This window comes from Centropristis striata, chromosome 17, assembly GCF_030273125.1.
Source record: "Centropristis striata isolate RG_2023a ecotype Rhode Island chromosome 17, C.striata_1.0, whole genome shotgun sequence".
NCBI classification, from domain to species: Eukaryota; Metazoa; Chordata; class Actinopteri; order Perciformes; family Serranidae; genus Centropristis; species Centropristis striata.
In genome coordinates this window covers 32,463,436-32,475,736 of record NC_081533.1, presented here as the reverse complement: position 1 = coordinate 32,475,736, position 12,301 = coordinate 32,463,436, and the positions used below count along the sequence as shown (strand labels likewise).

At 35.8% G+C, this 12,301-nt stretch overlaps 1 protein-coding gene across 1 annotated transcript; it reads left to right on the top strand.

Annotated features, from left to right (window-relative positions):
• Nucleotides 1–3,907: 3,907 nt before the first annotated feature.
• On the top strand, nt 3,908–11,417 carry LOC131989289 (regenerating islet-derived protein 3-alpha-like). Its single transcript, XM_059354480.1, has 6 exons — nt 3,908–3,913; nt 5,076–5,421; nt 7,139–7,227; nt 7,310–7,444; nt 9,922–10,021; nt 10,966–11,417. Exons 1-6 carry the CDS (start codon nt 3,908–3,910, stop codon nt 11,055–11,057), a joined length of 768 nt encoding a protein of 255 aa, XP_059210463.1. The 3' UTR covers nt 11,058–11,417.
• Nucleotides 11,418–12,301: the final 884 nt, after the last annotated feature.

Sequence of the window (12,301 nt, the reverse complement as noted above, 5' to 3'; positions counted from 1 at the left end):
CATGATGAATGTGTGGGAAGGAGACACAAAAACAATGCAGGTTTGTTGGATTTTACAAGTCATGATGATTTTGCTGCACAACTTAATCCAGCCACGTTCCCAAGTGGTGTCAGTGTTTACTTTCCAAAACACTCTGTAACCCAGATTCACACAATGCAAGGACGGTAAAATAAGTTTCTGATGAGATAAGAAGCCAGACAAGACAGTCTGGGAAGCTGAGACGCTGAGATGAAAGATGATGTGACCCAAAACTCACCCACTGACAATAGCCTGAGAGATACACCAGGGATTATCTGCTCATATACATGAAAGTCATATATTAATAAGTAAGGACATGAAAGGGGTCATTGTTGGGGTAACATCTGACCCTTAAATCTGCGATGAAATCGTGAGAAATGAACTAATGCCAGCAGAGAGGCGTCACCCTAACCTGCAGGATAAAAGGCAGCAGCAGCCGAGGCTCCACACAGCTGATCCTGAGACAGGTGAGTTCAGACGCTCTTCTCTTTCTTTATTCTTCTTTTTTTATACTTATATTTTTATTAGTTTTTATGTCAGGAATAGTCAAACATGACAACATCACAGTACATTCAAATGAAAAATAACATAGCCAGGCAATTGTATCACGTGAGGACGATCAACAAATACAATTTTGCTCAGTCCAAACAATATATGTCCCTTGGAATGTATCTGGCGGTTATACACCACGTTAAACAGAGCATTAGCAAGACAATAAAATAAAAGTAGAAGGGGGGGGGGGGTCATCAGGGCCGGTTATTCCTACAGGCCACCAAGGCGGCTGCCTAGGGCGCCAAATTGGCAGGGGGCGCCCCTGCCAATATTTATTTTTATTGCATTTGTACATTTTATTTATTTTCAGTCTTTACAATCAACAGATCTGTGTTTTCTCATTTATTTATTCTTATTTTCAATTCAGTTGTTGTTGGTAAAGTTCCAAAGTTTCTAAAAATTAAAATGTTGAGACCATTATATTGCCTGTATGTAGTTCATGTATCAAATATAAATGTACATTTAAATTTCATTTTTATGTTTATTTTTATTGCATTTGTATGTCTACATTTTATTTATTTTCAGTCTTTGCCATTCTCAATTTGATGAAGATCTGTGTTTTCTTATTTATTTATTCGTATTTTCAATTCAGTTGTTGTTGGTAAAGTTCCAAAGTTTCTAAAAATCTCAATATCGCCTAGGGCAGCCGATGGGCTAGAACCGGCCCTGGGGGTCATGAATGACCCTCCTCGTTTGTCAAGAACGCCGTCCATTTTTTCCATCTTGCATAATACAGGCCTTTTCTTAGTCTGAGCAGGAAGGTTAGTTTCTCCATCTGGTGGATTTCTTTAATGACCTCTAACCAGTCAGAGGTTGTGGGTGGCTCTGGCTGCAGCCACTTACGGGTGATAGCTTTTTTTGCTGCTGCAGACATTATCCTCAAGAGATATCTATCATTTTCTGCCATCCCGTCTGGTAAATCACTCAGAAAAAGAGTTGTAAATGGCAGAGGAACCTGTTGTCCCAGTATCCTTCGTATGGTTTCCACCTCTTCTCTTTCTTTATTCTTTTTTTTTTTTGTGCCGCAAAAGACCGAAAGTCACCGAAATTGGGCAGGTTGGTTCCACTACTGAGGCACATGAATTGAGGCCTATTGAGCTAAAGGTGGCGCTGCAACAATCAGGTTTACGCTTTAACAATCACCTGCAGCTCAGGTCTTCAGTGTCTCTGAGGAGCAGAATTTAATGTTTTTAACAGGATCTGGTTCGTGCAAATGCTTTTTTTTAAAATGACACATGTAGAATACAGAGATTCTGACACAAATATCAACATTTTAACACAAGATTTGGTCACTTTCTGTTAATAAACCATTGTTTTTACCTGCTTTTTCCAAATATTCAGGACTATCCAACAAATATTCTACGTCCCTGATTTAGTCTAGGGATAGGGGAGTAACCTTTGATGCTAAAACTCAGGGAAATAGACAGAGTTTTAGCATGTTTGGACACGTTTTAAATGACACAAGTAGGATAAAGTGAATCTGACAGAAATAGCAACATTTTAAGACGGAAACGTTCGTAAACTATGATCAAATTTCTATGATAATGCCTGTTTCTACAGTTTCTTTCTACAATAAACTGTTTTTTGGAGGTTTAAAGCATGATACTTGGACAAAAGGACATCAAAATACTAGAGATTCACAATATAATGAAATATTTCATCCAAATTTGAATTGGATGCAACACATACAGGATCATCTCAATACATTAGAATATGATGGAAAAGTCCATTTCCTGTAGTTCAAGTCAAATAGCCCCAACCAAGTGTCTTCTGTTATATTCTTTTTTTTTTTGAGACACTGAATTTTAGGTCTTCATTAAATGTAAGCCATAATCATTATAGTCAGAATAAATTAAATAAATGAAGACATGAAATGTTTCATTCTGTGTGATATGGATCTACAGTCATGAAAAAAAATATTAGACCACCCATTTTTTTAAATTTCTTGTTCATTTTAATGCCTGGTACAACTAAAGGTACATTTGTTTGGACAAATATAATGATAACAACAAAAATAGCTGATAAGAGTTTAATTTAAGAGCTGATATCTAGACATTTTCCATGGTTTTCTTGATCAAGATTTTGGTTATTATCAAGAAAACCATGGAAAATGTCTAGATATCAGCTCTGAAATGAAACTCTTTTTGTTGTTATCATTATATTTGTCCAAAAAATGTAAGAATGTAAAAAAAAATATTAGAGCACCCTTGTTTTATTCAATGTCTTGTTCATTTTAATACCTGGTACAACTAAAGGTAGATTTGTTTAGACAAATATAATGATAACAACAAAAAGAGTTTAATGTAAGAGCTGATATCTAGACATTTTCCATGGTTTTCTTGATAATAACCAAAATCTTGATCAAATGTCTAGATATCAGCTCTTAAATTAAACTCTTATCAGCTATTTTTTGATTTGATTTTGAATTTAATGTTTTTAACAGGATCTGGTTCGTGCAAATGCTTTTTTTTTTTAAATGACACATGTAGAATACAGAGATTCTGACACAAATATCAACATTTTAACATAAGTTTTGGTCACTTTTTAGAACGGAAACTTTCCTAAACTATGATCTGTTGAAGTACTGTCAAATTTCTATGATAATGTGTTTTTACTGTATGTTTGGAGACCTGTTAACCCTTTGATGCACAACATGGGTCTAAAGTGACCCGACAGAGTTTTTATGTTCTATATCTTTGCAATAATTCATCATTCAGTATTCCAGGTTTTCCTCAATTAGTTTGTTTTTGATCATCATACATCTTAATTTTTATGTTTTCCTTTATTCATTTTAAAATAAAATAAGTTTTTCTGTCACTACTCTTCTAATACACAACATGGGTGAAAAATGAGCCATATCCATTTTTTTTTAGCTAAGTAGCTTGTTAAGCTAACTTCTTGGCTAAGTATTTAGCTAAGTAGCTTGCTAAGCTAACTACTTAGCTAACTTCGGTCATGTCTTCAGTGTCTCTGAGGAGCAGAATTAATGTTTTTAACAGGATCTGGTTCGTGCAAATGTTTTTTTTTTAAATGACACATGTAGAATAAAGAGATTCTGACAGAAATATCAACATTTTAACATAAGTTTTGGTCACTTTTTATAACGGAAACTTTCCTAAACTATGATCTGTTGAAGTTCTGTCAAATTTCTATGATAATGTGTTTTTACAGTTTGAACCGTATGTTTGGAGACCTTTCAAAGACGGTTACAGTGTTACAGTGTTTTAGCATGTTTGGACACGTTTTAAATGACACAAGTAGGATAAAGCGAATCTGACAGATATAGCAACATTTTAAGACAGAAACGTTCGTAAACTATGATCAAATTTCTACGATAATGCCGGTTTCTACAGTTTCTTTCTACAATAAACTGTTTTTTTTTTTTTGAGGTTTAAAGCATGATACTTGGACAAAAGGACATCAAAATATTAGAACATTTTAATGCCTGGTACAACTAAAGGTACATTTGTTTGGACAAATATGATGATAACAACAAAAATAGCTGATACGAGTTTAATTTAAGAGCTGATATCTAGACATTTTCCATGGTTTTCTTGATAATAACCAAAATCTTGATCAAGAAGACCATGGGAAAAATTAAACTCTTATCAGCTATTTTTGTTGTTATCATCATATTTGTCCAAACAAATGTACCTTTAGTTGTACCAGGCATTAAAATGAACAAGAAATTTAAGAAAATGGGTGGTCTAATATTTTTTTTCATGACTGTAGATCCATATCACACAGAATGAAACATTTCATGTCTTAATTTCGGTTTCCTAACTTTTTTTAAGTAAAGTGAACTTATTACAATTTACAGTGCTGGACTTTAGATTAACAGCATCATTTTAGATGTTTTATATCTAAACGTCATAATAAATCAGCTGTGAGAGTCACCCAAAGAATTCCACTCTTGCTCCTTTCATTCTGTGTGATATGGATCTACAGTCATGAAAAAAAATATTAGACCACCCTTTTTCTTAAATTTCTTGTTCATTTTAATGCCTGGTACAACTAAAGGTACATTTGTTTGGACAAATATAATGATAACAACAAAAATAGCTGATAAGAGTTTAATTTAAGAGCTGATATCTAGACATTTTCCATGGTTTACTTGATCAAGATTTTGGTTATTATCAAGAAAACCATGGAAAATGTCTAGATATCAGCTCTTAAAGTAAACTCTTTTTGTTGTTATCATTATATTTGTCCAAAAAAATCTACCTTTAGTTGTACCAGGCATTAAAATGAACAAGAAATTGAATAAAACAAGGGTGTTTTTTGTCCATGACTGTATATAATGTGTTATTTCCACTTTTCGAATTGAATTACTGACATAAATAAACTTTTCTATGATATTCTATATAAAAAACACATTCTGTAATGTATCGAGCATACAGGACTTTAGATTAACAGCATCATTTTAGATGTTTTATGTCTAAACATCATAATAAATCAGCTGTGAGAGTCACCCAAAGAATTCCGCTCTTGCTCCTGTTTGACAGACCACACTCCCATTCATCACCATCAGCATCATCAGCATCATCACCATGAAGGCGCTCCTCGTGTCTCTGACACTCGCCACCTTGGTGGCCCTGAGCCGAGCCATGCCGCACAACAACACCACCACTCATGACGTCGGCATGTCCCGGCAATGGGGCCTCTGCGCGTACAAGAGGGCTCACCTAGTGCCCAGGCCAGGACAGTTCATCCCGCAGTGCGACGATAATGGTAACTTCCTCCCGCAGCAGTGCGACGGCTCCACCGGGTACTGCTGGTGCGTCGACATCATCTACGGAGAGGAGATACCGAACACGAGGACGCCACCGGGGGTCACACCCATCGACTGTGGTGAGTGTAGAGCTTCACAGATTATCAGTTATTCAACTAGTTGTCAAATATTTTGTGATCAATTCAGGAAAAAAACTAGCCTGGGTATACCCAGACTGCCTTGCGCGCTCAAATTTCATTTCGAACCTCCATCCAGTCTGGCAACCAGAGAGGTTTCTTAGCCCTGTTTTAGGGATCCAATCACAGAGCGGGGAGGGACGGCAAGACGATGACGCGTACTACTCGGCACTTGGAAGCTTGTAGTTTTGTAGTTTTCTTACGGATCCAACATGGCTGCTGCAGACGCGAAACTCTCTTTAGCTGTAGATGGTGTTTTAAATAGTTTAGAGCCAAAGTTGAAAGGCGAAAGGTCTCTGGGCGGCTCCGCTGTCCCCCGGCTCATAGCGAGATCACCGGTAGCGGGGGTAGCGGCGCTAATCACCGGCGCTACCGTAACGCCGGTGATCTGGCTACGAGCCGGGGGACAGCGGAGCCCCCAGAGACCCGCAGCAGCATGTTTATTGCCCATAAAATCAGTGGATGTGTGTGGCTGAATGACATGAGGGGGAATAAAGCGTGAAAATAAATAATCTTGCAGAAAGCGAGAACTGGAGAAGCAAAGCAGCAAGCAACGCTCTCTCACCTACACACACAACAACAAACATCCATTTCTGTAGCTCTACTACGTCATCTGGTATAACTGATCTGATTGGCTAAGAGCTACCTACAGACGCTTTGATAGACATTCTAAGCGCCCAATAAACGGCTCTGGAGGATTGTAAACCACACCTCCTCTACGAAGAAATACATTGTTGGTTGCCAGACTAGACCTCATTTGAGATTAGTCTGGTGTTAGCCGTCTAGAAAAAAACACAAAATTTATCTTATTCCATCTTTTTAAATGTGTTCATTTTCTTATTAGTTAACTGAATTTATTTGAGTTGTGGACAAAACAGGACATTTGATGTGATCTTTGCATTGGGAAACAACCGATTTACAGACAACTGCTCAATTAATTTTCAGAATCAACCCACAGGTAAATCAGGGTTTCCTATTTGTGAAAATAATAACCTGGAAAGTAATAATAATACTATTAATAAAAGTTTTCAAGTAGTCTTTGAGACCTTGTGACTCTGTACTGTGCGTTTACTTCACCTCATATATCTTTTTATTAACAGATTTATTGTTGAATAATGTTGTACAATATGAACGATGTGCCAACCTCTTCTATGAAAAGAACTCCAAATTCCTTCAACCACTACTAAATATGAATATGGTATGTATATATATATATATATATATATATATATATATATATATATATATATACACACCACTACTAAATATGAATATTAATATGGTATATATATATATATATATATATATATATATATATATATGGGTAACCATATAGGGTTATCTTTTATCTGTTTTAAAGAGTGTTTTATGTTATAAAAGGGACAAAACGAAGCTTATGATTTAGATATTTCTGTCAGAATCACTTTATTCTACATGCGTCGTTTAAAAGTGTTTGCACTAACCAGATCCTGTTAGCAAAACATTAAATAAATAAAAAAACATTAAATTAAAAAAAAACATTAAAAAGTTGCTTTCAGATGGACAAACCTTTAAACCAAGTCTTCCAAAATACAAAATCTGTGCGTTTAAACGAACTGAAACGCTGCTAAATCAAACCATTAAAATACAGTAAAGGTGTTTTTCTACATATGTTTTGCAGCGTCGCACTTCTGTCCGATTGGCTGGTCCCGCTTAGGAAAACGGTGTTTCAAGTTCATGAGCGAGCCGAAGAGTTGGATCGGAGCCGAGGTGAGGACCGACGGAGCCGCTAATGTCATAACCAATCAGATGTGAGGATAACTTTGTGTCTCTCCTCTCCCATCATCTACAGTCTTACTGTCTGTTTGAATCGGCCAACCTGGCGTCAGTCCACAGTCCAGATGAGAATTACTTCATCCAGTCTCTGACCAAAGAACACACCGCCAACTTCCCCCATACCTGGATCGGCGGCCATGACACCATATATGTACGGTTATTACCTTAAACACTTTTAGAACGACGTGAGTTCGAGAGTTACTGTAGTTTTTTTTGTTTTTTTTCAAACTTTTTTTATTGGGTTTTGCAGATGAGTACAACCGTGTTAAAACATACAAAGAGTAAATTAGTCATTTTTGTCTTATAGAAAAAACAAACAAAAAAAAACAAGAGTGATCATGGAAGTATTGCTGCATACCCGAACAACCCACAGCACCAGAACAGCAAAAACAAACAAAAACAAAAAATAAATAAAATAAAAACAAACACAGGCACATCAGTCAGGTAATAGTAAAGGAGATCTGTCGTCTTAACAAATTGTAGGAATGGGCCCCATAGTTTCCCAAATTTACTGGAGCAGCCAGATAAAGATAGTCTAATTTTCTCCAATTTAAGGAAAAAAAGAGTGTCTCTAATCCAGCGGACATGACAGGGCGGTGTTGTTGATTTCCAATTAATTACAATTAGTCTTCTGGCTAACAGAGTAGCAGAAGCCAGCACATCCTTTTGGGCTTAGTGAGAGAAGAGGGAGAAACCCCAAAAAGTGCACTCAGAGCATTTGGCTTTATCTCCACCCCAATTACCTCTGACAGGGTATTGAAAATCTGAGTCCAATAATTATACAGGGATGGACGAGTTACTGTAGTTTTTAATAAACCTCAAAACCACAATCAGAAATAATACAGTTATCATGCAGTACATAATAGGTAAGGTACTTGCACTTGAGTATTTCCATTTTCTGTAACTTTATACTTGATGCACAACATATTGACACCCCTTCTAATGCACAACATGGGTCAAAAATGACCCGCATTCATTTTTTCCCATGTTATTTAATGATTGCTGTGTGTTTCTGTGCTCTATCTTTTGGTATGAACTTATTTTATGATTGAATATTCCAAGTATTCTTTAAATATCTTGTTTTTTATAACAACAGACCATTATTTCCATTTTGCCTCTCTTACTTTATGACTAACTACTTGGCTATGTAGCTTGCTAAGCTAACTACATAGCCAAGAAGTTAGCTAAGTAGTTAGCTTATCACGCTACTTAGCTAAATACCTAGCCAAGAAGTTTGCTAAGTAGTTAGCTTAGAAAGCTACTTAGCCAAGAAGTTAGCTAAGTAGTTAGCTTAGCAAGCTATTTAGTTAAAAAATGGATAGGGGTCATTTTTGACCCATGCTGCTCATTAGAAGAGTAGTGACACAAAAAGGGATTTTATTAAAAAATGAATAAAGGGAAACATAAAATTAGGATGTATGATGATCAAAAACAAACTAATTGAGGAAAACCTGGAATACTGAATGACGAAAATAATTTATTGAAAAGATATAGAACATCAAAACTGTTGGGTCACTTTAGACCCATGTTGTGCATCAAAGGGTTAAGCCGACAGCTTTAGTTACTTTTTCAGGCCGAGATTTAACATTAAAAAAAAGGATCGAATAATAATAATAATCCAAAAATGTATTTGTAATACATAAAACATTCTGCATAAAGAGTACTTTTACTTTGATATTTTTGTACTTTTGTTGGGGTTTAGGATTTAAGGTTAGGGGTTAGGGTAGGGTTATAAAATGGCTTATTAATGCAAAATTAAAAATAAGAAGATATAAATATATAGATACATTTAGGGTTATAAATTATGTTGAATACATCAGTTTCAGGGTCATCCCCAAATGTCCTTCCATTTCACCTGCAAACTAAAGCCTGATACATAATAAACAGTTGTTTTTTTGTTTTGTTTGTTTTTGGGACAGATACATACTGAGTGAGGACCAATAAACTTTTCTGTTAGTCAGTAATAATAAGTGGATAACAAAAAGAAAAATAGAAGGAACTGAAATTGTTTAAACTAACATTTTGGTGCAATTTGAATAAAATAGAATATCTTTATTCGTCATTATGCAATTTGGTACTTTAACAAAACAGTTGAAGGCAAAAACTGTAAATGTAATCATTATTAATTTGATAATAAGCTTTTTTTTGTATTAAATAAATTGACAGCTGTATGATATATTTGTTATACACTACAGGTCAAAAGTTTGGAAGCAAGGCCAATACAGGCAAAATATTGGGAAGCAACTTACATTTTTTGTTCACAATGGCTTTCTTAACCCTTTGATGCACAACATGGGTCCAAAATGACCCTCATTCATTTCCCATGTTATTTAATGCTGCTGTGTGTTTCTGTGCTCCATCTTTTGATATCAACTTATTTTATGATTGAATATTCCAAGTATTCTTTAAATATCTTGTTTTTGATAACAACAGATCATTATTTACATTTTGCCTCTCATACTTTATGAAGAAAAAAAGGTTTTGTATTATTAAATAGCTAACTACTTGGCTAAGTAGCTTGCTAAGCTAACTACTTAGCCAAGAAGTTAGTTATAAATTTGATCTTGCTTCCAAACGTTTGGCCTGTAGTGTATGTCTTTATTAATGTTTGTGTCTTTCTGTCCATAGTATGGACATTGGATGTGGAGTGATGGCTCCATGTTTGACTACACTGACTGGACCATGGAGAAGAACATCAGGGGAAACTGCCTGATGATGAATTATGGATGTAATAAGCTACACAAACACACATACAAACATTTCATATTAACCCTGGAGCATATCATCCCAACCAAGCAGCAACCTCCGGGTCTGAAAAGTGCCTTAAACCTGCATTATTTCTAACGTCCAGCAGGGGGAGACTCCACTGGCTGCTAAAAGAAATCTGGATTTTATAGATTGTTTGCACTAACCAGATCCTGTTAAAAACAGCTCTGTTTACACAGAGCCGAGAGGAGAGGACAGGAGAGGCTGTTTACACAGAGCAGAGAGGAGAGGACAGGAGAGGCTGTTTACACAGAGCAGAGAGGAGAGGACAGGACAGGCTGGAAACATGACAATACGTCAATATGTAAAATATGTGGAGAAACTGTTTTTGGTAAATTAACATAGTTTTTGTTGTCTTTTTGTGTCTTTTTTGAGAATTATATTTCCTGTTTTTGTCATTTTGTGTATTTTTTGGGTGATTTTGTGTCTTTTTTTTGGTGATTTTATGTCTTTTTTTGGTAATTTTGTGGAGCTTTTTTTTTTTTTACAACATCCGTGATACTTGAGGGCACTTGTAAAAGTGTTTATATATATATATATATATATATATATATATATATATATATATATATATATATACCTTTTTAGTGTACTATGTGTGACCAAAACTCTGGGAGGATTAGTCGACCAAAAAAACATGGAAGAAACGAAAGAATAATAAAATTAAGCCGGTGAATAGTATATAGTGCACTCTACATATATATATATATATATATATATATATATATATATATATATATATATTCATTTTTTCATCTAATACTGTGTTATTCTGCACAAAGACTTGATTGTGCGGATGACTTTTGAGAAGATTGTATATATTGCAGTGAAATACAGCATCTTCCTTCTACATTCAGCTTGAAACCCTTGAATTGACGTGTTTCTTTCGTTTTTTCAACATTGCAGACCAGAGGCAGTGGAACTGCTACTCCTGCGACGAGGAGCTGCCTTTCGTTTGTGCCAAGATGATGGATTTGAAGTCGGGGAGCGGACACTGAAGAGGTCTGAGGCTTTGTGCGCCACATCTAACCAGTTTCTCTCCTATCTGCATTAATTCATTGTGAAATCATTGTAAAGGTTTGTGTCAACGGATCAGAGGATTCTGAATCTGTACGGAGACTGTAGTGCATGAAAAGGAAAATATGAATGTGATGTCCAAATGAAGCTTCATAAACCATTGGCTGGACTTGTTGGTCCCACTAGATGGTGCTCTCAGTTGAAAGAAAATGGTTCAACGAATGGCAATAGAATAGAGAGTGCCCTCTAGTGGGCAGAAACTGGTAAATGAAGCTTCATTTAGCATTCACTAGGAAGTGTTTCGTAAATTCCTCCTTAAAATTTGTAACTTCTGCCTTCAAATAAACATCTTTGCATCTATGTTCCTTACTTATTTCGGTTTTTAGTGGATAAAGTTTTGTTAGTTGTCTAAAGCCCTTTTTTTATTGAGTGTGCTTGAAAGAGTGCACTATATACTATTCACCGGCTTAATTTTATTATTCTTCCGTTTCTTCCATGTTTTTTTCGGTCGACTAATCCTCCCAGAGTTTTGGTCACACATAGTACACTAAAAAGCAACATGGTCTCACAGAAATCCGTGAAATAGCCACGGATTTCGCTTAACTCAAAATCCGTGGAATAGCCACGGAATCGCTCAAATTTCCGTGAAACTGACACGGATTTCGCTACAATGCAAGTTAATGACAGTCATATCCCGTGGCTACTCCAACATACAAAGTGATTATGTACATTCACTGAGTGAAGATTTAGAAAATAAAACATATATTTCTCGCTAGAAATGTGATCAAAATCCATTTTTATGCAGAAACTAAGTCAAAATATTGATTTTTCACTAAAAATGAGAGAACTGTCCACCATGTTTTTTGTTCTGACCGCCGGGACCTTGAAAGTCACGTGACTTGGAACAAACCAATAGGAACAAATATCCATGGAATAGCCACGGGATATGACTGTCATTAACTTGCATTGTAGCGAAATCCGTGTCAGTTTCACGGAAATTTGAGCGATTCCGTGGCTATTCCACGGATTTTGAGTTAAGCGAAATCCGTGGCTATTTCACGGATTTCTGTGAGACCAGGTTCCTAAAAAGGTATAAAATCGACCAGCTCGGCCATGATAAGTGTGCTATGATTTTTCTAAGGGTTTCTTAGTTTTCAAATTATTCGACAAAACAAGCCAAAAAATCCCCCCAATGTAACCCTATGGAGAGGCTAGAGTGGATGAC

Bases quoted from the DNA above. Each gene is read 5' to 3' on its own strand.
- LOC131989289 (XM_059354480.1), top strand. The intron at 5,422-7,138 runs GTGAGTGTAGAG...TATGTTTTGCAG, and splicing joins GGTCACACCCATCGACTGTG to CGTCGCACTTCTGTCCGATT. The intron at 7,228-7,309 runs GTGAGGACCGAC...CATCATCTACAG, and splicing joins AGAGTTGGATCGGAGCCGAG to TCTTACTGTCTGTTTGAATC.